The sequence below is a fragment of the Callorhinus ursinus genome, unplaced genomic scaffold, assembly GCF_003265705.2.
Source record: "Callorhinus ursinus isolate GAN/ISIS: 27379988/994484 unplaced genomic scaffold, GSC_fseal_2.0 scaffold33, whole genome shotgun sequence".
Classification (NCBI taxonomy): Eukaryota; Metazoa; Chordata; class Mammalia; order Carnivora; family Otariidae; genus Callorhinus; species Callorhinus ursinus.
Genome location: NW_027397095.1, coordinates 1795514 through 1822112, shown reverse-complemented (window position 1 = coordinate 1822112; position 26599 = coordinate 1795514). Strand labels below are relative to the sequence as shown.

General features: G+C 45.9%; 1 protein-coding gene across 1 annotated transcript in view; it reads right to left on the bottom strand.

The window, feature by feature from the left end:
* Positions 1–6: 6 nt before the first annotated feature.
* GPC4 (glypican 4) overlaps positions 7–26599 on the bottom strand; it is a 104083-nt gene continuing 77490 nt past the window's right edge. Inside the window, exons 3-9 of the mRNA XM_025852581.2 lie at positions 18484–18875; positions 7333–7498; positions 2543–2673; positions 2259–2405; positions 1349–1485; positions 629–804; positions 7–517 (exon numbers count right to left, since the gene is read on the bottom strand). Of these exons, the coding sequence (XP_025708366.1) occupies positions 315–517; positions 629–804; positions 1349–1485; positions 2259–2405; positions 2543–2673; positions 7333–7498; positions 18484–18875 (1352 nt within the window). The 3' untranslated portion in view covers positions 7–314. The remainder of the gene's footprint in view (positions 518–628; positions 805–1348; positions 1486–2258; positions 2406–2542; positions 2674–7332; positions 7499–18483; positions 18876–26599) is intronic.

The window sequence follows — 26599 nt, the reverse complement described above, 5'->3', positions numbered from 1 at the left end:
AAACAAACAAGAGTGATAAAATCACAAATGCACAACTAACTACAGTTCTGTACCTACACTGTCAGCCACGTTTAACGTGGGGGGGGGGGGGGGGGGGGGGGGCGCCAGGAACCGCCTTTATACATCCAAGTCCCTCCCCGCCCCCGCAAAACTGAATGAAAACACAAAGTCAGCATTTTTTTTAAACCAGTGGCCACATAGTAAAAACTGTACATCGTTGTCCATTCATTTAAAAAGCAAAGTCACTAGGATGGTATAAAAGTGATAACCGGTGCCTTTTTAACTCTTTGAAGAAAACTTTCTAAGATTCAGAATTATCTCCACTCTCTCTGCATGACCAGGAGCAAGATGCAGAAGGCAGCCAGGAGGGGGGGCCGTGCCCGCACGAGGCCACCGGCGCTGCCGGCCTGATCGTTGGCGCTCTTCCCGGAGGGCTCAGTGGCGTTGTGCTCCAACTCCGAGGGGCACTGCTGGTACTCGCAACCGCTACCGCTTCCCTCTCCACTGCTCTCATCACCTATTAAAAAAAAAAAAAAGAAAAAAAAAATGGAAGAGAGATTTCATCCCGCTTGTTCTCGTCACACGGCGTGCGAGAGCAATGTGTAAGTTTCCAACCACAAATGCTTACTGATGTCAAAGAAGTCCACATCGTTCCCATTGTAAGCATTCTTCATTTTACTCGTCATAACCCGGAGAGCCATGATCTGGCGAAGGATCAGGATGTCCGGTTTGCTGGTGTCCACCTGGACCTCCGGATTGTTGCCCTGGTTGGCTAAGCCGTTTCCCGTCACTGCGAACAGGTATCTGAAATGAGAAATGACTCCGCTAAGAGGGTCCGTAAAGCTCAGAGTGGCCGAAGGTCAGAGAATCCTGCCGTGATCCTGGCAGTCCCGCTGAGTGCAATTCCGGGGCAAGTTCTCCCATTTCTTGTTTCTCCGCTTTGCCGGGCACCTTTTGGAACGCTACCCCTTTTACGGAGGTTGCTGGGTCAGAGTCAAGGGCCGATACAGTGGGGACTTAGCAAAGTTACTTGAGTGTGGAGGGCGGTGACACAGGGTATCAGCCAAGAAGGGGGCGAGGCCTTGGGGGAACTGCAGCTTCGGGAGGGCCAGGCCGGTGGGCCGAGGACCACAGGCATTAAATCCTGCAAAGACGAGGCTACCGGGTGCCTTCCCAAGGCTTGCGGGACAAAGCCCGTTCCTTAGAACGTCTAGAAGCCATCCACGCTGTTGCTACCTACCGTCCGGTGCTTTGTGATGCCTCCCTCGAGTGACTACTGAGCAACCCCCATCTGACCCCCCCCCCCCCGGGAGCAGGCGGGAAGGGAGCCGGCCAGCCCGCGCCTCACCTGCTCTTGCCCTTCCCATCCCAGCAGTCGTCCTCGTTCCCGTTCCCGGCGGCCATTCTCCCATCGCTGCACACGTTGCTGGGCAGAGAGGACCAGAACTTCTTGGCCTGCTTCAGCTTCTCCTTGACATCAGTAACCTCATTAGCAGGGGCGGGGGGGGGGGGGGAGGGAGGGGGAAGAAAGACCTCTGTAAAAACACACAACTGCCTACAGATGTGTCTTTTGATCATTTCTAAAGTAGCTCCAGAGCGCTACGCGATTCATTTTCAACTTGAGTCACAAGACAAAAATGCAGATCAAATTTATACGGAAAAGAACAAACTCGCTCAAATGAACTAACGGTTGGAACGCAGGCCCCGAAGGAGTGGCCCCGATCCACCGGCCACTCTCCCTCCTCTGTATTTACAGCTACCACCTGAGGCCCACCGGCCTCCGGGCCCCGTGGGTACAAGGAGAAGCCACCGTCTCCTCCCGCGAGGCTTTCCTCCTCCGGCTGCTGTGTCTATACCGCCTTGCCACGGCACCCCCTCTGGCCACGGCGCGTGAAGCTCACTGCCGAGGGCAAAGCGGCTCGCTTCCAACCCCCCCCCCCCCCCCCCCCCCCGGCGCTTCCTATTCATCCCCTTTGCTAGTGAAGCCCCGCTGAACGAGGAGGAGTCTCATCGCTCTGTGCTCCCTATAATGGGCACAGTGATGCGCTCACAGGAGATGCGTCGTGTTTCCTGACGACGTACGAACTTTATGAGCTAGAAAATGAGAGGCAGATTTATGGACATCCACATGCAATCTGCTTGGAAAGTTGCACCTGAAAGACCCGCACTTGAAAGCCTTCCAACTGAAAATGCATTCAGAGCAACTGTTTTCGGTTCTTTGTCATTAAACGCGGCCGTTCCTGCGCCAAAGTGCTCACCAGTCGGTCCAAACTCGTGCCAGCTGCCGTGGTCGGGCGTTCCTCGGGGTGATACGGTCTGAAGCGGGCACTGAAAGCCCCCTCGGAGATGGATCGGGAAATCCGGCCGGCCGGGAGGGGTTTGGGGGGTCCACATCCCTGGAAGACCTGCATTAAAGCGAACACAGTCCCATTAGGGAAGCTGGGTCCCAAGCCCTGGCGGAGGGGGCAGGGGGAGGTGGGAAGATGGGCGGTGGGGGAGGGAGGGCTCTGCTTCTCCTTGCCAGTTATCCTGCCTTCATTACCTTCTGAGACACTTGCACACTATTCTCCTGCATATTCATTATAGCATCGGAAATCTTCACATCGATGGGATCCATGACCGATTCGATGTTGAAAGGACCCTCGAGCCTCTCCGCCACCATCAGCATCGCATCTAATAGGACGTTCGGAGAAAAAACAATACAGCAGGAAAAAGTAAACCGTTAGTTCAGCCTTGGGTCATCAGTCTGATTATCTTACTGCCTTTGTTTCCGGTGCGGGGTAGGGAAGAAGGCATGCGTCATAATCAATTCATGTTTTTACGTCCGTTTCTATTACACAAGCTGCATTTAGTCACCGTGTATTGCTAGCTCTCTAAAGTGTGAAATGGCCAGGTGAATGCTTTATTCCACAGCAAGGAAACCCAATCGGGAACGTTCTATTATACTGATTATTCATTCCTCGTGTGTCGGTGGCTGTCAATGTAAGGCTCCGAGCTAGCTCCTGCTGACAAACCTAAGGTTGGGGGCAGAACAACATGCCACTTCTCCCAGTGACTTTCTAGGATCTTTTCATTTAGGTTCCATTTACAAGACTCAAAAACATAAATCCGTTAAAATCCTGGCATATCATTTCCTTTCTTTCATTTTTTAAATGAAACCCTTTCAGCTCCTTGAGCGCACAGTTGGAAAGTACAAATGACAGTGTTCCTAGGAATTCTAATGACTTTTCAAATAATGCAAATTTGAAAGATGTAATTTTGTATTAAGATAAACGTCCCATTTCAAACACAAGGGCCTCAAGTGAAAGCAAAACATGTGCCTCTTTTCATTCGGGTGAAAAGACAACACAAGACACAGTACACAAAAAGCCTGTGCTCACAGTGTGAGTCTTCACGGATTACTCTGCGAATCACCTTGGCCTTCTGGAGGAGTCTAGAATGTTTTAGTACACATCGCATCTCTTAAAGAAAAATATGCGGTACTTGTTTTTCTGCCGTAGGTGTTTGTGGGGGTCGTGAGGCTTAGGGTTTTTGCCTGATTATCCTGGTCAAAATTGGAGGAAACTGGCAATGAGGAAAGGCTGCTGCCCTCCTGACAAGCACTGAACTCTTCAGCCTGTTCGCTCTCCTTTCCACTCTGGTGCTTAAGGCCCGGCAGGGAAAGGGTCGTTAGGCCCACATTATCTACAGCCTCCAGGCAGGCCAAGGACAGCTCCCCAGCAAGGAGGGCTAGTTTCCAGAAGACCATAGGCCCTTCTCGGAGAAGACTGCAGGCCACCACCATCTTCTACCTCAGCTTTCTGGTGCAAAGGAGTTTTGGCATCAGCCTGTCAATGAAACCCAATCTGCTCATCAACCTTTCACCTTCCACCTAGAAGAGACGCAACACAACACTTGAAGGCATGGGGGTCATTTCTCTAAGCTGCAATTCCAATGTCACAAACCACAAATAGATTTCCGTGAAATGCACTTTTTTTTTTTTAAATAAAGTTTCAGATTGCATTGTGGTAAGCACCAATAAAGTGACGCTTCCAGCCTCTAAGTAAAGACTGCCAGCATGAATATAGCATTGTACTAGAGGGGGAAAAATGCTTTTGATGTGCTAGCAAAAGGAGACTTTTGTAAACAAGTGGAGCACAACGTCAATGTGTTCATCATTGTCAAAGCATCAGGGCTGCCACGTACAGAAAGCACATTCTTTGTAGAAGAAGTCGCTTGCTCCAAATAAAAATATTATGAATAGACAGATAATCAACATCCAAAATGCAGAGGTTTAAACAAGGAAAAAAAAGAAAAGAAAAGAAAACAGAGCATTTTGAAACTACTCATTCCCCTAGTGGCGAGGAAAGGCTGGATCACTAATGTGTTTGTGAAAGGCTCAAAGGAAACATAAACCCGATTCTTCTGGCTGTTTGGCGTCTTTGTCAACTCTGGGAATGGAGGGAAGCCGGGCCTTTGTTGGGGCCGGTGCCATGGCGTCCTGCGCGGGGCGGCTGAGGAATGCGCAGAGCGGCCTCCCGCCCCTGGGGGGAGTCCTGGTTGGCTCTCAACGAGGCCCTTCCCTAGAAGCAGCCAGCCCCGAGGGAGATCCAAACATGGTGGCTCTGGGGTTGTTTTTCTTCTGGTGGGTCTAGGCTAACGGTCTCTCATTTCCAGGATATCTGACGGGTCCCTGCCTCCTCCCAGCAGCCCCGACACCCCGACACCCCAACACAAAAGTCCTGCGACCTGAGTAAGGTTGGCGTCAGGTGAATGTTCAGGCAACCACAGTACGTGATGGAAAACAAGGTGCCACCAAGCAGAATGTATGGTTCTCTAGAAACTGTTTTGGGGGTGGCAGTGGGGAGTATCTGGTCGACCTTTTGAGGCAACCTCTTACAAAACCAAGTCCAGGGTGTTTCAACTGTTTGGATCCATCTGGATCAAGGCTGACAACAATTCAAGAGAGCGGGGGGAAAAAGGAGGCCATGGCAGCAGGAAGGCAGATGTGGAAAACTTAGCTTGAGTCTCTTCAAGGGCCTGGTCCAACCTCGGGCTCTCAGCGCTCGGGCTATGGGCACTGGGTCACCCCCACCCAGCCACAGAGCATCCCTCCCTCGCACCGGGCCAAGAGAATCCTTTTGCACTATGCCACCAATAATCACAAACCCCCCATCTTCAGCCTCTCGACCCACCGGGAAAACAAAAGGCAGTTGCCCGACTTAACCCCAAGGTCTGATTTAAAGAACTGGGGGGAAAAGCTCTTCGCCGTTCATTAACTGCAGTCATTTAAAGGGGTAAGAAAAATTCTTTGCAAAGAAAAAAAAAAAAGGAACTTCGAGCAGAGGCATGTAAATTGGGACCGAATTCTACAACCACAGAGCAAATTAAACCCTCGTGAAAATTCATAAAAAAGCACTGGGGATTAACAATGTCTATTACTCCTGGCCTGTTAGATCAGTTTATGGGACATAAAGAATAAAATACCCATTAAAAATTAAGTTTAGATACAATTATATACCTCATCCCTCCAAAAAGGAACATTTCAAAAACTGAAGAAAGTGGATTGGGAAATCCGATCAATTTCCACTTGGGTTTAATTTTGTTTCTTGAAAGGGAGCAAATGTAGGTTTTAAAACCCTCAACAAGAACAACAGCAACTCACTCCTCCTTGCTTTAGAGTACCTGCTTGAAAACATGAATTAAGCAGGCCACGGTGTGGTTTTGATTTGATGTGGACCTGCAAACTCTTCAGAAAATTATGAAAAAAAAAAAGCGCACAAGAGAATTTGTATCTTAATACAATTGAGTTACCGTTTCTGCCAGCTATGTTCGAATAAGATAATAGTGCGAGGGACACGGCCCTCTGCACCTTACTCTTGATCGATCCATAGAAAAGTTGGCAAAACTCGAGGGCTGTCACCCTACACTAATAGTGCAGTCTGTGCTGTACAGTGAATTCTCCTTTGCCCGGAGAACGAGTACATTAGATGCTCTAAAATAAAAAGGCTAACCAACATTTACAAAAATGAATTTAGCAGAAGCGAACTGCAAATTTGGCATGTGGGTGTGGGGGTGAGAGGGTAAGATTGAAAAAAGAGCAAAAACATCAACTTCAGATCTGGAAATGCCACCAGCTTTTCTTTCCCGGGGGAAATATTTTAAAGCAACAATTTCTCCCATGGCTTCCTTCTGGGCACAATGGGCCTCCGCTGCCCCTGCCTTCCCTTTCACGGGACTCGGCTCTCCTGCGTGTAGATTTTCTCAGGTCTTCTCGCTTTGAGCTATTTAGGCTACAATTGTGCTGAAGTGCTTAATATTCACATCTTTTTTTTATTCCTGTGTCAGTGTTCTCAAGAATCTGTTGGAGCCAATTTAGTGATGCATTTTCAAACAGAGTTAATATGGTAATTAGCTCTCACGCAGACTAAAAAGCCTTCTCTCCAACTCCAATCCCCCGCCCCAAAGGTGCCAGCAAATTGCATACATGTTCCCATGATGTGAACAAGTGAAAAACAGGTGCTTCTAAAGCCACTTATGTTCTGCAATTACACAAACCTGACGGGGATGGGGGAAGAGCGGAGTCTGTTTTGTGAGCCATTAGCGCGCGCACGCGCAAGGTGCCACTAGCACGGGGGACCAGGAGCTTCCGTACCAGTCATGGAGGTTTCAGGACTAAGCTGTGCATGAAGGGCACATCAACGAAGTCAATGGCCGGACATTTAAATGATCCTTAACTTGTCCTTTCCCACTGATGCTGATGAATCCTCTCGGAAAGTGGGTACCCCACTCACATTGCTGTCTGGATTCTGGGTGCCAGGGACCTGTGACAATGCTTACCTCTAAGATGACTAGAGCAAAAGGGCCTCCGTGCTCACCGGAGCAGTCGGTTACTGTTAAATTCTCTACAGAAAGAGAACCCCTAAAGTCCCTCCAATCCGGTTTCACTTGATTCAAATACCCAACGGGCATCCGGCCGGTGTGTGGAAGTCTCGGTCACAGTGTGACAGACAACGATTTCAAAGCTCAGTCAGTGATGGCCGTACTCCAGCATTTACAGGGACACAGCCTATGATGCGTAAACTAAAACGGACCTTGTGGGGTGGAAGTGCCAAGAAGTCATATTCTCCTTATGACAACTTGCGATTCACCGTGTCTGAGGTCTTCCGTAACGCCACCCACTTGTTCAAGGAACATTCACTTGTAGACCGGTGTGAACTTTGAGTATAGTGGGAACCCTGGCCCACAAGAAATAAGAAACAGGAGAACTTCCACGGACGATAATTACAATATTCCCTGTGGCCGGAAGCTGAGCATTCTCCGGCGACACAAACCCCTGCCTCGCTCACTCACCTATGAAATTGTTCCATTCAAACTCGAGATCCCCTTGGTTGGCCAGACAGCCTCTCATGATGTTCGAGCAGTAGTTGTAACACGGCTTCACACTCACGAGCCCCTGGCAGTGGGAGCAGTAAAGCATCTTCAGCAAGGCCTCGGCACACTGCGCTGTGGGACTGACCTAGTTTGGGAGAAGACAAAGACAACGTGGGGCAGTGATAACACAGACATTCCAAGTGCATCCAGTTGACCTTGAAGGTTTGGCCATGAATTCAACTTAAGAATGAGCTGTGATGGATCACACTGAGCAGGCCTGGCCTGCTGCTTCTAGAGGAAGATTAGATAAAAGGAAGAAGGTGGGTGGGTGGGGGTAGAGGCAGGAACACCGCTTGACCGTAAATAACCCAGGTGCACATACTTCCCACCCTGTAGACTCCCATGCTTCCTCCATCCCGCTCCCTGCCCGCCCCCCCCACACACACTCTCACTCATTTTATGTGGCTCAATTGTTCCAAAGTCCTCGTACACACACAGTTCCAGGATCGGCCAGGAGACGCAGGAGGAGAGACGACCTTCTCCTGCCCACCGTGCATGGCCTGCTGTGGCCTCTACCATCCCTGGGTCTGCCTCGGACACTTAGCCCCCCCATCGAGGTGTAGTGGGGTACCTAGTGTGTACTCCCTTCTGTGCCAGGAGCTGTGCTGAAGGCCAAACTCAATGTATCCTACAGGCAAGAACGTGAACACATTTAAACCTGGGGTGAGGTGAAGGCCTTCCAAGGCCTGGGAACAGTAAAGCAGAGCGCCCAGGGAACACTCGATGGAAGACAGGAGACTTCGGTTACATTGGGGAGAAAGGGTTGGATTTAGTTGGCCCACGGAAGGGAGAACACCCCCACCAGGGAGAACGCCGGGTGCCTGGGGTTGAGGAACTGTGGGAAAGACGGCTGGCTGGCTGCCCAGGAAGGAGCGTGTGCGTAGCCAGAACTGAAAGGCACGTGAAGACCAGGCAGAAACAGACACCATTTGGCAGGCCACGGGGGGCTATGAAAAGTTCACGAGGAAGGGAAGCAGCAAGGATAAACGTGGTACTGGCTGTCCTCGGTGGAGAAATGAGGCGTTGCGTCCTCTTTCCGCTCCTCCAGTGACAGTGTCTTAGGCACACAAGAGCGGGTGCCACCTGCCCTGCATCTTCATCAATGCTTAGGAAGGATCATGGCCAGCCATCACTCATGGGCAGCTAACCCAAGGTTTCTGTCTTCTTGTTCTCTCTGCTCCGCCCTCGGCTTTCCGAGTCGCTATCAGAGGATTAGTTCCCTTCCGTCAGTACCCACCCAGTGTTCTGAGCAAACTTTCCAAGAGACCGGGGCAGGGAACGGATGCTGGGATGCACCTCACCTGCTCCGGAGTGTGACTGTGGAGACCGCTTATCAACAGTAGCCTTAGGAACAGGAACGAGGGATTAGAACTGTCAGGAGGAAAACTTAACACCACTGGGCTCCTATCTGATGTACACACACACCCCACCTCTTATCCCCACCAGGACTCTGGCCTCCAACAAGCTGGTCATTGTGTATGTCGAAGTCAACGTCCCCTCCCAAGAATTAGGACCTTGCCGCAGTTTTAACCGAGCCCAGATTAGTCCTTTTCACTGTGCTTTTAAGGGGCAGCGAAATCTTGGCTACCCACTATCCTGGGGGGATGGCCAGTCTGGAGGGCTAGATTTTCTGGATAGCTGAAAGTCCATTCTTTTCAAGTCACCGATAGTTAGGACTTCAAGACCTGTCTACCCCACCCCCTCACTTTACAGGTGAGCACGCAAGCCTGGAGAGAGGAGGTGGCTGGAGAATCCCAGGATCACATTAGTCAGAGCTGGAACGGGCCTCAGAGGTCACATCGTCCGGCTCTCGCATTTAAGAGACAAGAAAAGCAAGGCCACACAGATGAACTGACTTGCTGACGTGGTGCCCCCGCTACATTGGATTCGAGCACTGCACCTTATCAAACACTGCCCAGAGAGCCCCCGGTCCCTGGCCTTCTCCAACACGGGCCATGGACCCTCATCTTAGGCACACTTGTTGTTTTCCTCTGTATTGCTATAGTTCGGCTCCAGGTTGATGATACCCCTAACTGGCTGTATTGCAGAGAGGCGAAGGGTTAGTACGCAAATGCCTATGAGAAATCGGATTACAGCCTGTGGCATTTGTTAAATATTATGCTTCAGCGGAAACCATGCCCTACTACGGAAACATGTACAAAGCTCAAGTGTCAACAAATAGTTACTGAGCACCTATCTCGTGTTGGGGATTATTCTGGAATGTACTTGTGATTAGGTAGCAAGTAGGAATCTCTGTATTAGAGTAGGGAAACTGTTCTCAAAAGCACAAACACATTCCAAAATGGTATGGGCCTTTAGGAAATAAGCCAAAACCTAAAACACAACAGTTCTATTTGACAAACTTCCCCCCCCCCCGCAAAAAAAGACCTTTCCCTTTGTTTTCTTAACTCTCTCCAAGGTCCGCTCCATTCTTTGTTCCATTGTAAGTCAAATCTGTGATGCAGCAGACCTGGTCTACTACACAGGGAGATGTCAGCTCCAGTTCTAAAGACTGGGACCGAACAAAATGACACGGAGTTTTATCAAAGGAAGATTATGAAGCTGGGTTTGGCTGACTTTTTCCACTTCGTTCTCTGGCTAAGTACTGGCTCATGCTCTTCACGTGACTGGTTGTCTAACTACTAAAAAGGATCACCACGAACTCAGCTATAACATGCTATGGAAATACTAAATACCAGAACCGAGAAGAGAGATGGCCAAGTTCTAAGAAAACCACGACGGGCAAGGACATGAGCAATACCCAGGCTGTAGAAAATCAAACGCAGTCTTTGTGGTCTCAGGACCACTACTGAGACCGCTATGCGCAACGTCACATTATTCAGACTTGGGAAACAAAACCCTTGCGTGGGAATGAGGCCCTGGGACAGAGAATGGTTGGGTTTAAGATTTTATTTGAGAGAGAGAGAGAGACAGCGCGCACACACAAGGAAGGAGGAGGGGCAGAGGGAGAGAGAGAAGCAGGCTCCCCCTCTGAGCAGGGAGCCCGACATGGGGCTCTATCCCAGGACCCCAAGATCATGACCCGGACTGAAGGCAGACACTTAACTAACTGAGCCACCCAGGCGCCCCTAGAGAAGGGTTTTAACACAGTCAGGGAAAGGAAAGAAACAGGCGTCCCCTGCAATGCTCAGCCCCCCAGAGGAAGTACCAATAACGTGACCATCCCCCAGGCCTTCGGTCCCCACTCTCACAGACCCAACCAAGCTCAGGATGGTGAACCCAGGGTGCCAAGGACCACTTCTCCGTTTTGGCTCTGGAGTACCCAGTGGAGAAACAAAATGGTTGACTAGCTTTTGGAATTTTCAGGGGCTTTATTTATTTTGAATACAAATTCAAGTTCAGGGGCACCTGGCTGGCTCAGTCAGTTGAGCGTCTGCCTTCAGCTCAGGCCATGATCCCGGGGCCCTGGGATCGAGCCCCATGTCGGGCTCCCTGCTCCGCGGGAACTCTGCTTCTCCCTCTGCCCCCACCCCACTCGTGTGCAAGTGCTCTCTCTCTTTCTCAAATAAAAATCTTTAAAAAAAAATTTTTTTTAAATGCAAGTTCATTCACCTTCTACTCCCTCATAATCCTCAAAATCAATTGCTTCTTGAGTCCCTAAATAACTTACTTACTAAAGTACATTTACGTGGGGACCCAAGTCCAAGTGGCAGATCCTGCCCCGTGGGGATTAACACAAGGGGCAACTATACTCCAAGGTTGTCTTTTAATCCTCAATTCTATACTGATGCTCTATGGCATGACATACCACTTAAAATGTTCAACATAATTGCTCCTTTGGGTCACAGCTCTTGACTAACATTTGAGGTCTTCCTTTTGTTTAGAAGGGTCTGTTGAGCCCCGATGCTGGAATCCCTGGGGCACAGGAGTGGGGGGGGTTACGACTGCTTTGATAAAAGGCACATTTTTCAAACCTCTCTTAGAGATTAGTTCTTTCTCAAAATGACATTTAGAAGCAGAGGAGGGACAACTGTCCACTCCTCCCTTCCCCCTTTGAAGCACTAACACAAAGAATGGATCAATGGTCTCGGGAAAAAATGCTTATTTAGCTTCTGTGGTTTCATGATCATGCAGGGTCTTGATGTCAAAACTGAAGAGAAGAATATTCTGTTCTATGTCAGAATTACCTGTCTACTGATAGCTTTTAATGGATTTTATTGATATATAAGATACAGTTACAAGGTACTTACTATGTGCCAGGTTCTCTTCTACTTTGCATGTATTAAACTCATTTAAGCCTCCCCATAATCATATGAGGCATATTATCAATTCATTTCACACATGCAAAAGCAGAGGTCAAAAGAGATTAAGGGACTCAGACAAGATCTTCGAGGGAATGGCCAAGATTTGAAAGTGGGAATTTTGGTTCTAGAGCAGGTACACTCAACTTCCTTGATGTGTATCAGAATGGCTTCTTTTGAGGAACAGAACAGTAAAAGAAACTTGAGGGGAGCACAGGAAGCTTGGTCCTTTCCCCACAGCGCCCCAGACCTAGCACAGGGGATCCACACACAGCAAACGCTCAGCGATGAGGCTGGATGGTTTTCTGGTGAGAATTTGCGGTTTTCAAGTGTAGTGACCAAATGAAACCATTTTTACGTTGGAGGGCAAGTTAGGATTCATCCACGTGGTGGATGTGCTTGACTAGACCCTTCGATGAAATGACATACTGTTTAATGAACAACAAGGACTTCCTCAGCCATTGCTATATCTTCACAATAGGTCGAGAAGGCACAGGGGCGAAGGAAAATTATATATATATATATACACATATACATACACCACCCACCGGCCCTCGCTCACAAAGAATTCAAAAGCGCCGGTAAACACTGCTGCACATGGAGGAAAAAAGAGCCCACTTAAACAAACGAACACCAGAAAACAATACACATGTTTTACCCAAGTTTTAACATTTTTAAAGAATTATGGCTAAATGTAGCAGAGATGATCAATTTCTACTAGGAAGTGGGATATTTTGTAAGAAAAAGGGTCTGACATCATTTATGTGAGAATGAGGTGGTCTGACTTGTTTAGTTTTGGGGGACAGTATGGTAGAAAAGGGACATCATCTGGACTCAATACTTCTGTTTGCCCTCAAATCAAAATCTGAGTTACCGACCCCTAATGACAAGATATTAATAGCCAACTTCCAAGTCTTATAAAATCCTTCAAGACTGACAAGGGTCTTTCTAAACACTGAAGTGCCTTAGGATTTTAGGAGGCTGTCTGTGTTTCATGGTAAAAGTCAGTGTGTGTGTGGGGGGGGAATCCTCATTTCCCTTCTGTAGGATACTCGTTCCTGCCACCCAATATACATCTGACATCGACATCTGCACGCCATTTCTGCCATAAAAAGCCTTTGCAGAAAAGGCCCCTTCTCTGCAAAGACTTTTAATATAGATTGAGACTTTCTACTCAATAACCTGCATTTTCCAAACACCACATTGAAAACTACAGCAAGCAGCCTGAAAAAAGAAAACTGCTGGATAAGAACTCTTCATGCAGCCTGGATTTCATTTCGGTGATTCTGAACAAACCTTAAGCCACACTACATAGTGATGGCAGTCAACATGCTGCACTCAAGTTAAAAACACATTTCCTTTTAGTTTATTCCAGTCCCTAACATACATTTGCTGCAACATTTTTTTTGGTCTGCAAAGCTAACTGCACCAAACAAACAAAAAAGCCCTAGATTTTTATCTGTTGCTTGGTAACATAAGCACCCAATAAAAATAAGGGGAAATATTTCCCAAAATTATGATTAAAAAAAGATAGGAAACCCAAACATGTTGTGAGATGTGATGAGTTTATTCAACAACTTCCTAGGGTTTTTTTTTTTTTTTTAAGATTTTATTTATTTGAGAGAGAGACTGAGAGAGCGCGCGCGCGAGCGAACACGAGCCGGGGATGGCAGGGGGGCGGGGCAGAGGGAGAGGGAGAAGCAGGCTCCCCACCGAGCAGGGAGCCCGATGCAGGGCTCGATCCCAGGACCCTGGGATCACGACCTGAGCCGAAGGCAGACGCTTCACCGACTGAGCCACCCAGGCACCACAACAACTTCCTAGTCTGAATTCACTGCACACACAAAAAGAAAGAAGGATGAGATGTTCCTATTCCAGAGAACAGAATTTTCAAGACATAACAAAATATGTGGAACAAACCAGGGCCCGTTCAGGAGTATTTGTTGATGTGCTGTCGATAAAATTGAAGCATCGTTGTGTTAAGCTCCTTGCAGAGGGCTCGATTTTTGTTCCGAGAGCGCGCTGTCCCAAGTCCTTAACACTTTCCACGCTCCTGCTGTCCCACTTCGTCCCCCACTATCAGCTACAGTCCCACCTTCCTCTTCACAATTCGAGTTGTTTAAGATGGTGAGTGTAAACAAATATTCAGGTTTGAACAAATGTCTACACCTAGCTTCTTAAAAGCTTTATGGATAGACCTTTATTAGATTTTACATTTATGATGATGCAGGAAATGGCAAGATCATTTGTGCAGTACTCTTGCAGGTGTCAGGGCGTTGTGAACAGACGAAATTGAAGGGGGGGCAATGGAAATTGTTCTCGAGGCAGGACAATCACTTAGACATCACAATGGTGAGGCACTGCTTTCTAATTATAGCCCCTGGAGTTTGGGGTGGGGGTATAGACATAGTCCCATTATGTCAGTGTTAATTGAAACCATGAGAATGCAACTCTCTCTGGCATAGGAGCTATTCATTTTCATGGTGCATGTAACCACTCGTGCATTTCTGAAAGACCGCAACAGACTTCACCCTTCCAGGCAAAACTGCTGCTAGAGCAGGTCAGTAAGAAATGCATCATGAGCCATGACATGGAACGAAGGACTAAGTCATACAGAGATGTGTAGTGCCAGGGTGCTCTTGGACCATTTGTTACCAATTAAAGGGACTTTTCTGCAGTTGGAATTGTAAAGCTCAGTGGAGTAAGCTGCAATCACTGCAGGTTTAGGCCCAAGAATCTGAAGCAAGGCAAGTATACTTGGCCTAAGAGGTGACTTTCTCTTGAAGTAAGTTAAGCTTACTGGTGCTAATGGCCTTTAAAAGGCTTAGTGATAATCAAATCATTGCTCAGCATTTAACTACATAACCGTTGTGTGGCAAAAGTAAGCTGGAAAAACAGGGCATCCACTTATGAAGAGAAAGCGGGAACGTGTTTGAGTTAAGTATGCAGTAACTACCCCCAAGACCCCAATGCTTCTCATATTTGACTTTCAGAGACCTCTTTGTAGATGAGGTGGGTGAGGTGACTCTCTTTAATTAGGAAATATAGTCTCCACTCTGAATGGTCTTTTCCAAGCCCAAGGTAATTCATTCTACTGGACGCCAAAAAGAGTGTCTATTTCTTGAGTTGCTCTAGTCCCACCTGCAGACAACCCTTGGACAGCAACTGTAGACTTTGTTTCCAACATGTCCAATTTGAAGGGTTTTTTTTTTTTTAAGATTTTATTTATTTATTTGACAGACAGACACAGCGAGAGAGGGAACACAAGCAGGGAGAGTGGGAGAGGGAAAAGCAGGCTTCCCTCAGAGCAGGGGGCCCGATGTGGGGCTCGATCCCAGGACCCTGGGATCATGACCTGAGCCGAAGGCAGACGCCTAACGACAGCCACCCAGACGCCCCCTGAAATAAGGTTTTCATAGTCAGATCATTTACTGTCTTCCCCATACCACTGTATCTTAAATTAAAATTGGTTTATTTAGGAGTCATGCTCCAGAAATTAACGTACTAAGTATTTTCTCAAATATCCAAGTATTCTTTAGATAATTCTAGGCAGAAACATTATATAGATGAGAGATTTTTCAGTAATTTGTGTTTTAACTCCTTTAGAAATTGACCTGATGCCTGAGTATCCTGTCATTGTGTTACTTAGATAACATGACCCAACTTAGTTGAAGGGTTTGATTTCAAATCAGCCCTTAAGTCTAGAAGAAGCTCAGTAGGGAAGCAAAACATTATTAAAAAGCTTCCAGTTACAAATTCAACTTTTAAGTAGACATAAAAGAGTATTTTTAACTAAACAATTGGCAAGCAATGTTTGCTCAAATTAAGCCTTATACCTTGTATTCATTGTATTCTCATTTAACTACGCAAACATCTCTTACACAGATATGAGAAAATACAATGAACGTAGAATACAGATCAATTCTGAAGCAAATTTAGGGTTATATTTAGAAAGGAACTTTCTCAAACAACCTAACAATACTAAGGTACACAGGAAATCTCTTGCTGGAAAAAAAATTCATACCAGAAGAAACACCAGAAATTGTGACTCTTTTGAGTCACATACTCTTTATTGTATAGTCAAGGGTGTTTGAATCGTTTATACAAAAGCCAATCTTATGGGTTTCCCACCATGAATTCTGAGAACCATGTCAAGAAGAATGTGACACGGGGAAGCCATAACTGCTTCCTTCTCCCTACCCTGGGAGGCGGGGTAGATTGGACAACAGCAGGCCTTCTTCTAGCCCTTGATCTTCTAAATCTGCAATGAAGGGTCTCTAAAGCACTTCCTTATTTCATCTACTGCCTTCCACCGTGAGTTGGAGGTTCTGGAATCTCAGTTCTCGAAGGGGGTTTCCAACTTAGCAAAGTGAGGCTAACCAGACTTCTGCCGGCCTGGTCCCTCTTCCCAAGAACTGAAAGGGAGATGGCTGATGGAAAACAACCATTTTTCAGATGCTTGCAAAGGTCTTTCTACTTCTTGCCTTTCTCTTCCGCACGAGTGTGCACGCGCGCGCGCACACACACACACACACACACACACACACACACACACTCATTCAAACCACACAGCAGCGCCTTTCCGCCTATTCAGTTGAGGAGGAATGCAAGGACTCGATGAAGGAGGGCAGATGTTTTAGGTGAGCTACCACGTAAATAACCGTGGTGTGGAATAACTGTGCCTCGTTTCAGGACTCTGACGTGAGCATCTGCAAGATTCATAATGGTTGCTGGGGTTGGGAGAAGTTCAGGAATCAGATTATTCCTTTAATTATAACCATCACCCTCCCTACTTGCTCCCACCCACTCTCCTATGCCCCAACAAATTTTTGCAAATTACAAGAATTATCAGGAGGAAAAGGAGTCAACAAAAACATGCTGGAAAGAACTGTTGTTCCCTGAAAGTTTATGTGCCTGAAGATGAGAGAGAACACACAAACCTGCAATAGTGACGACGACAAATCAACTAAGCCTCCTATCACCCAATCCTAGGATGAAACATCTTAGAAACACCTAATTTTTATGGTACATGATTCTTTAGAATCTTACCTTCACTGGGGTAACATCTAGGCTTCCTCTCTAACTAGGGTAACCACGAAGCCTGGCCTGCTCAGGACAAGCCTGCTTGCTTCTTCAAACTTAGCGGCACACGCCATCTGGGTAAGACTTATAAGAAGCACCTCTTGGTTTAGACAATAAGCATCCTGGTTTGGACAATAAATTATGTGGTCACCCAAACTCTAAATGAACTGGTAGGCAATCAGACTGACACCCCAGATGTTTGTATCGCTATTCAGTTTTTGTTTTGACCACGCCCTCCAGTCCTCAAAACCACCAGATGGCCTCGGTAGGAGCTGCTGTCCTTCTGTCTGCAATTCTTTTTAGTGAATGGACTACAATTTGGCTTTTCCTTTGAGGGCTGAGATGTAACAGCACCAAGATGAGTCTTCCAAAGGTAACTTGTCCCAAATTACTGTTTCTTTGCCGGTATTAAGTCATGGAAGGGTAGAGGCAGAAAGACCTTCCAGAAGTTTTCAAATTTCTTTTTTTTCTGGGGGAGCAGGGAGCGAAGGAGCCATAGAACCTTTTCCCCCTTGAAATCTTGTTCAAAACTCTACTTTGAGGGGCACCTGGGTGGCTCAGTCAGTTTAAGTGTCCGATTTTTGATTTTGGCTCAGGTCACGATCTCAGGGTCATGAGATCGAGCCCTGCGCCGGGCTCCGTGCTCAGCGGGGAGTCTGCTCCAGATTCTCTCTCCCTCTTCCTCCCCCTGCTTGCTCTCAAAATAGATAAATTAAATCTTAAAAAAAAAAAAAAAACCCTCTCCTTTGAAAAGAGAGAAAAGCAAAGTTTCTCTGGCATAGCCAGGAGGTAAAGTCACGGACGCAGAGTCTCGCTTACTGGAAGACTCCCCACGTCTCCCTTGCCTCTCCTCACGGAGGCCCCTGAAATACCCCCTTAAGCTGGCTTCAAAGAACATGGTCCAATTCCTTTAGCTTACAAATGAGGGAAATGTGCTTCATTTCAATCTGCTCTTGCCTACATATTACAATTTCATTCTCTCTATCGGTAACCCTATAAACAAAGCCGTAAGTCAAGAGCACGGGGCCCCCACTAACTGTCATAAAAAGCTCTGCCTTCTAAAGAGCTCTGAGTGTACCTGAAAACAAGGAACCACGTACTAATGCATGTTCAGTACTGCTCTAGACTGTAACTAGCAGGCCCAAACCCAGTCACTCAAAGCAACCAAATATGGAGCCTGTCTGCTGCTTTCTCTGGAGGCGAAGTAGAACAGGAGCTGAAAAGAGCATGGCGACACTCAACCAGGTTCCGAAGTGAGCGTACATTCTGCTTCCAAGAATAGCTACCCAAGAAACCACTGCAAGGAACGATGTTATAGGATGATGTTCGTCACAGCATGGTCTCTAACTATAGGGCGTATCTGTATCAGAATAAAGTGTGTGAGGGAAAGGCCCGAGAGAAAGAAGAGAGTAGAAGGAAATGGTTATCGTGTCCATGGAATTCTACTGATTTTTCTACCTCCCAAATTTTCTTTGTTTAAATGTATTTACTTGAGAGAGAGAGAGTGCGCACACACAAGCAAGTGGGGGAGAGCTGGAGAGAGAGAACCCCAAGCAGACTCCCTGCTGAGCATGGAGCCCGCCCCAGGGCTCTATCCCATGACCCTAAGATCACGACCTGAATCGAAATCAAGAGTCTGATGCCCAACCGACTGCGCCCCCCCCCCAAACTTTCTTTTAAAATGAAACAACAAAAACAAAACACACAGGATGTAAAGAGCACTCACCACAGAGACTTTGCTCACTACATCTCTTGCGACCGCTAAGCCTTGAGCAAAAGTACGGGCAGCTACAAATGCACGTGTAACCTGCAGCTTCAGTTTCCGAGGGACGTCTCCGAAGGGCTTCAGCTGCTCGGTGTACTTGCTCACGCATTCCAGATACTCATCCGTGAAGTGGTACTGGGAGTTCACCAGGCGGAACATCCGCTCCAGAAGGCGAGCCCAGAAGTCACTTAGCATTTCTTCCAGGTTCACGCTTCCCGCCACGTAGTAGCGCTTCAGCTCTCCAAAGAGATCTTTAAATAGCTCAGAATTTTGCATGTATAAGCGGCCATAAGTCTTCACAAACATGTCATTCAGGGATTTCTCTGCATTTTCCAGTAGTTCTTTGAAGAATTCTAAACACAAAACAAAAAAAGAAAAAAAAAAGGAAGAAAGGGTTTTCAGTAATTAAGTAACAAAGCATTTTTCAGGTCAGTTTGAAAACAGGAAAAAATATGACAAAACGGATTTGGAAAACACACTCGTATATAAGGTGGATTCCTTTTCGTGTCAATGAAAGGAAATCTAGGTCACGAGTCACAGTCACCTACACGTGTCTACACCTAAGAAAGGGGGAAAATGATTATTTTAGACCAACAACTTCTCAGGCGTCAATATAAACCATGCTTGTATGCGCATACACGCACACACACACACACACACAGACACTTCTCTCATTCAGTCACAAGGAAAATAAAGAACTTGATAAAAATGGGTACATGAAATCTAAAACATGAGGTCTGCCAGAACTTTCTACTGCAAGAATCTAAACCAAAGCTAACGATGCCTCCTAACTGAAACCTGACACCAGGACAGGTATTTTCAAAACATGTTGTTTTACTTGGACACAGGTTTTTTTTTTCTTTTCTCCTTACATCTACGTGACATGCAAGAACACTGCTTGGGACATGCTGGAGGCCAAGAAACATAATGAAATACCACAAAAGCTAGCACTGAGGTTTTCTGAAAATAAGTTCTCAGGTGTTCCCTGTGAAAAATTGGGGTATCCAAGTTGACCTTGGGTTCTTTTTTTTTTTTTTAAAGATTTTATTTATTTATTCATGAAAGACAGAGAGAGAGAGAGAGAGAGAGAGAGAGAGGCAGAGGGAGAAGCAGGCTCCCAAGGAGCAGGGAGCCCGACACGGGACTCAATCCCAGGACCCTGGGATCACGACCTGAGCCGAAGGCAGACGCTTAACCATCTGAGCCACCCAGGCGCCCTTGACCTTGGGTTCTTAAAGGATTCATATGGTAACATCATGAGATTCTCTGGGGGTGGAGGTGGGGAGAGAGGGAAAGAAGGGGGAAGGGGGCAGAGGGGGTAGAGAGACGTGCAAGGCCTAGCAGACTCAACCACAGATTTGGTATATTTAACCGCACAACAGGGAAAATAACAGAAAAATATGTAAGAATACCTGGTTATTCCACCTTTACTTTCTGGCCTGAGTGTTAAAAGATTTTAATCTCTTAAGTACAAAGGGCAAATTAGTTTCTCCCGAAGCTTTTGTTAGGCAGTTCAAAGAAGAGAAGAGCTAATGGTGTATCCGTAACAATCATTCTTAATGAACCTATGGCTGGTATAAAAATAAAACACTTCACGATATTAAGTTTTCAAGCAGGAAATGTAATAAATACTAAAGCAAAATATAAGGACCACATCAATTAAGAAAGTGCCTCCAAGTGAACATGGAGCAGAAGAAAAAAATCTGGTGCCTCCTTTGAAGCCAGAAGAACATTAGCAATCTTCTCAAAATGCAATAGCGCAACAAAGCCATTATCTTCTCATGTTGGGCGGGCAGATGAGAGGCTGAAAACTACTTCCAATAGTTTCTCAAAACCTGCCCTGGAAACGCTGAAGCCTTTTGGAGGGGATGCGTGTGACTGCTTACTTCCGAGAGATTCCATACCTATGCCCCCAACTCGTCAACCACACGGTGGCTTGAGCCTCAAAGCCCACAGCCTTCTGGGTTCCAGCTTTTCAAACTATGTGTGTTTTGTTTGCGGGGTATTTTTGTGGGGAGAGGAGCTCTTTCTTTTTACTTTGATTGAGTTTCGCTTGTTTTCTATTTCCTGGGCCCTCTTCAAGGAGACAAAGGGAAATGGATTCCCTCTGAAGAGCTAAAAAGCTAAAAACCTGTGTCCCCAGAAGAACGGGGACACAAGTCAACTCCTCACCTCCATTACAAGTGCACAGCCTGGCGTTTTTACCCAAGTTCTCTTCCCCGGAAGAAGACCAGAAAGTACACAAGGAGCTAGGGGAACCATATGAAAAGCATTACTCAAATCAGGTACCTGAGAGGCCTCGAATTCTAAAATCCCAAGTGATTCTCAAGTGTGGTCCCACAACAGGCCAACATCAACACCACATCACCAGGGCACTTGTTAGAAATGCAAGTTCTTGGGCCCCACCCTAAACCCACCGGATCAGAGATCCTGGGCATGGAGCCTAGCCATCTGCGACTCTGCTTCCCCTAAGGTTTGAGAACTGCTGCTCTCGCCAAGGAAACGTGTCCCATTTCACTCCTCAATAGCAATCAACACCAGCTCGGGGCTGTGCTAAATATGAAGCATACGGGTTAAGCGTTTTAATTAGAGGAAAAATGTCTTTCCAGTGACTTGGGTTTTTTTCCATTTTTTCCCTTGCATTCTTGGGTGTGATTTATGATTTTTTTTGGGGGGGGGGAGATAAATTTTCTTGTGTGGAAGTCTCTCAACTGAGTGTCCAGATGCAGGTAACACTTTTCTAGAAATCAAAGCTGGGGAGTGTTGGGGTATGAAGTGACCTGGAAATGCCATCTGGTCCACTTCCCATACCTTGCTCGAAACCCTAGCAGCCCAGCCAGGTGCTGCTGGTTCGTCTGGGACATAATGAAGAAGGTATGCTGAGCTGCGTTAGTATGTGTCCCGCAGGTTGCACACGTAGCTCTCACATGCTGGGAAACGAAAGCCTGGCGATTGAGATCAATACGCAAAGCCTTGTGTCAATCCACTGCTATTGCTAGTTCACGATCCAAAAGAGAAGATTCCAAAGGCAACCACAGGTCCTTCCCTAATATTGGATTTTTATTATATTGCTAATAAAATTGGCACACATCGTTTAGTGTAAAAGGAGGATGTTGGAAACTATTTGACTTGTGCTTTGATGACTCATTTAATAAATAACTGCATTTCTAGTGAATGGCACCTACAGTTGTATAGGTTTTAAGGGTGGGGGCAGAGAGGCATTTCAGAGGTGTTTTAATTTAAAACAGCTATACAATGTCAGAGTTCACTGTTTAAGCTTCAAAGTGCTCCAGGTCAAAGAAATGCTAAGACACTGAACATTTTGTGGGGAAAAAAAATAAAAGTCTTAGAGTTCCTCCTTCAGATCAAGAACCTATGGGTTGGTGCTGCTCTGTATTATAATGTAGCTGCTTTGGAGTATAATTAAGAGAAATGATTTCAAACCAGCATGCCCTCTGTCCAATACCACCATGGACCTTACTTTGTTTCCCATGACTCAAATACTGTCTAGGAAGGGTGTGTGCGTGCATGCTGTGTGTGATGTTAATTTAAACTTTAAGAGATTAGCTTGGTGCTACATACATACTCAATTCTAATTCCTTTGATTGTTCAGAAAATTGATTTCCTTTCTGACACACTTCAAAAGACTCTTCAGTATGGCCATATAAGTCGCAAATATAAAGACTGTTTGAGTGGGCTATATACAGAAATTCTATAAAACTGATATAACAAGTTAAAATCTGATCACTGAATCCCTCCTAATGGCTATGCAATTTGACAAGTATGTACTGAGTGGCTATTATGGGCTCAAAGCAAAGCCCACAGTTTTACCATGCATCTTAACCTTCTTGCCCAGACTATAATCAACATTCCCGAGAAGACAAATTTCCTTCATCCAGTTCACCTTTACTATACCGCCAACGCCCCACACATGGCTTTATGTTTACCAGAGATTTTTAAAGCACCTATAAAATCCTTAATCCTTCATTTCATATAGCAAGTTCTAAAATATTCATCTCTTTCGCCTATGGAAGTCAAGAGAACAAAAGCCAAGGGACCTGGAGGACCCAAACTCCCTTCTCTTTAGACTTATTCTTACTGACCCTGTTAAATGGGACCATTCGAACTATGCCTTTTGCCTCAGAGACCTCGTAAGGATGGCAGACATAATTTAATTTAAATTCCAAAATCCATACCAGTTAGGTCCAATTATCAACCAAAGCATAATAATTTGCTGTAAGGAGAAAAAAGGAGAAGGGGGGGAGCTTTTACGTCTGCTAGTTTGATAGCTTTCACACGTGCATGTGCAACTTCATTAATCACTGTAATGTTCATCTTCACTTTTTCCCCCATTATTCAGAATCCAGGATCAGGGTCTGATCTTAACTGCTAAAGAGAAACTGTACAGGCCCGAGACAGCTGGCAATCATTCCTCCTTAATCATTATGCCTGAAGCCAATTATAAGACACTCGGTGGCTAAGAGAGGACCAGCCAGAGCAGTGTAACCCAGGATTCCGCAACGATCAGAAGCTTAAGTTAATGGGGAAATTAGATCTCCCTTGTGACAATTGCTTGTACTCATGGAAAATGCTGGGCAGGGAGTCTGTTTCAAGTGATGCTACAGGTGTCTGAAAGAGTCAAAGAGGTGATCAGGGTTTATTTCTCCTTCAGCTTTCAATTTGGAGGTTTAAGTGTTTACATTCTAAGGATCAAGCAACTGCTACGCCCAGTGCTCGTGGATGAGCACGTAACACAGGGGTGGAAACAAGCACTGTAACATGCTACGTACCTAAACTGGAGTGATACAGTGGGGAAAGCATGGGATCCCTCACTTATGAGCAGTGTGACCTTGAACGGAGAGAAGATCTAACCTGATTTTCTTTGGCCTCATCCATAACATGATGCTGTTACTGCTCACCTCATATGGCTAATGCCCAGCACGCCAGAGATGCTCAATAAATGGACACTACTTGTAATTGGTGAAGGGTTCTTATGGTCACCTTTAGGGTTTCTTCCTATCTACAGTCACTTTAAAAATCTCTTAAGGCTTGTTTTTATCTTTCCTGGCAGAGTCGAATATTATCCAGCTCGGGGAACATAAATTAAGCCAAAGCTGATGGAGGTCAGTTAAGAAGACCCAAGGCCTTATAAAACTGGGAGCAATTTAGTCAAAGGAAATGCTTAATGGCTCTGGCTTCCAATGCTGTGAAATGTCCCAGACATCTACAAGGGTGGGAGCGACCACTGAGTGAAAGACACCGAATGGAGAAACCTCAACCCACGGAAGAGGTGTATCACACACATCACGCATATATAAACACAGATCAGGGATTAAGCAAAGAATCGGGGAAAGGAAAATTAAGAATGAAGCGGCAGGTCAACCCCCAACCCTCCCCACGCATTTCACCGCTCAGTCCGAGGGCTGAGCTAGGGGACTGAAAGTATCTGCCAGCTCTAAAATGGATTATGCGGAAGTCAGGAGTATCAGTTTAACATGGGAACAGCTAGAACGAGAGGTCGCCTTTTCCATATAAAAGTTTTCTACGCAAATATCCTGTCTTTTAAAAGAACGAAGAAGAACATCATGTTCTTCTATCCCCAGCCACTTGTCTCGCATCAAATAAACATTCAAAATTCTTGAAACAGGTCAAAAGGCCCCAGTTCTGCTATTAAACGCCATTAGTTACTCCATTATAAACAATCGACTGGCTATCGACGAATGAGCTAGAAAACATTCTAGAACTAACCCACGACCCTGAGAGACTGGAAGCCCTTTCTATTCAATCCACTTGGCTGCGTGTTATAAATTACCACCTTGTCTTCATATTATTAGGAAGCTGCCTTTTACGCTGAAGGATTAATTTCCTCTTTACTGTAAAGGCTGAACTTCGCAGCCCTGGCATGGTGTGCGAACAGTAAGTTACCACCTCAACAAAACTCCTGAGAAAAGCAGCCTCCTTCTAAGTGCTACAAATCATACTTTTCTCACTGTTAAGAAAATTCGAAGAGTTCTATTCACCCCTTCACCAGAGATCAACGCATTTAATCAAGAACGGCTAACATAAGCACCTGTGAATGGAAGAGAAAAAGGAAAAACGAAACGGAAACTTTGGTCTCTGACGATCTCCTCCCTCTGTCTTGCTTTTTCAGTAACGTCTGCTTAAGTTTTCAGCAGGCACTTTCCTCCATCTCGGCATAATCTTACTTCTTAAAAGTGCCTGCTATGGCACAATGTACTGAAAGGACACGTACTTGATGAATGTTCATCAACTGACAGCACATCAACAGACCTCCCCTAGGATGACGGGGCAACGGCCAACTGCAGCCCTTACTAGGAGCTGTGAACATACGAAACGGTGCTAGGGAGCTTGCCAAAGTAGGCATGGCTCTTTTTCTGCAAGGTTAGTTTTCTTAGTTAATCCATTTTGAAAGCTAAAACTCCTTATGTTATCTCTCATGGCCCCTGCCTCGTGCTACTGTAGCTAGAGACATGGGCTAAAGACTGTAAGCCTTCTACTAGACCCCATTCCATCCATACGGAGGGTAACACCCAGTACCAGCTAAGCCAATTCCCTTTAACACACACATTCCTTCTCATTCAAGTGCTCAGAGGAGGCTGAGGGGATGTTTGGGGAAGCCAGGAGGCTGGAGAAGCCACCCAAGGGTTCCATATACTAACCTGTAGGTGGATCTATTCTATGGCCTCACATACAAACCTTGTAATATGGTCTAGGTGCTCACAACCTATTATCAAGAGAAAAATCAGGACACAAAGTAAAAATAATCTGTGATGTTCCAATTCGCATCTACCTGCACAAAAAAAGATGAGGCAAATACAGTGTTGATGTAAATACAATGGGTGTTAGGGACCTGGGGTAATCTTTTTCAATAGATGTTTCTCAATTTCTTTGTGACATTTTTCAGTGACATTTTATAACCAGAAAAATACTGTACCTTCACATATTCAAAGAGTACTTTATTTCCCTTATTCTACTCATTTAATTGCTGGAGGTTTCCATGCATTTTTCTGTCTACAAATGGTCTATAGTGACCACTGTGATACTTTAAGGGGAAAAAACCCAATTTTCTTAAAATGCCACCAAAGCATTTTTCATGAAAAAAATACAATTTTTTTTCCTATCAAGTAACCCCTTCAAATTGTAGCAACTTAAAAAGTATGACAAGATATGAAGAAAATAGAAACAAGTTGCCGATAACCCCACTACTAAAAGACAGCAACAATGGTTTATCAAATTCTCTTCTTCCTATGAAGATATGTATTGTTACAGGCTTGAGATCGTAACATATCTGTACCCTGTTCTTGGGTATGTTTAGCCTTTCCTATGTGATTAAAGATCCTTCAGAAACCTCAACGGTAACAACTGCATATATAGGACACCATGTGGACAGACCAGAGTCATCGTGGGACATTTAGACCATTTTCCTATTTGTCATTATTGTACGTAATGCTGTGATGAACACCCTTGTACAGACATCTTTCTTTCCTTGAAATACCTAAAAGTAGAATGACTAAATCAAAGGGTATGAATGTTTTCAAGACTTCTGACACACTGACGGTGTGTCAGTGGGCACACTTAAGGTGTGCCCACGTAACACTCTCTCTGAGTCATATTTTTTACAAGAGTTTCAATGGCTTTGCCAATTCTTTCAAGGGGAGAGGGGATGGAGCTGGGCAGGGACAATAAACAAGAAAGGCCTGGCTGGCTTGAGAATTCCCCCAGTCAATCAGTTGGGAGGCAGTGCTAGATCAAATACGCCCTTTTCTTTGCCTGGACAGACAGACACATAGAAGGAGGCTGGGCAGAGAGGAACAACAGTGTTCTCCACTCCCAGGCTCAAAGTGCAATGAACCAACAAAGTAGATAAAAGCCGTTCAGCTGAAGCTCTTCCATTTTATTTATTTGCCTCCAAACAGATCAGCTGCTTCTTGCTGATGCCGTGACTTCTTAAGAAGTCAAAGCTAACAGCAGAGGCCCACAGCGCTGGTGCTCCGGGCTCGGGGCGCCCTGCAAGTCGCACAAGCATTTCCAATCCGACGAGATAGCCAATGCTAGA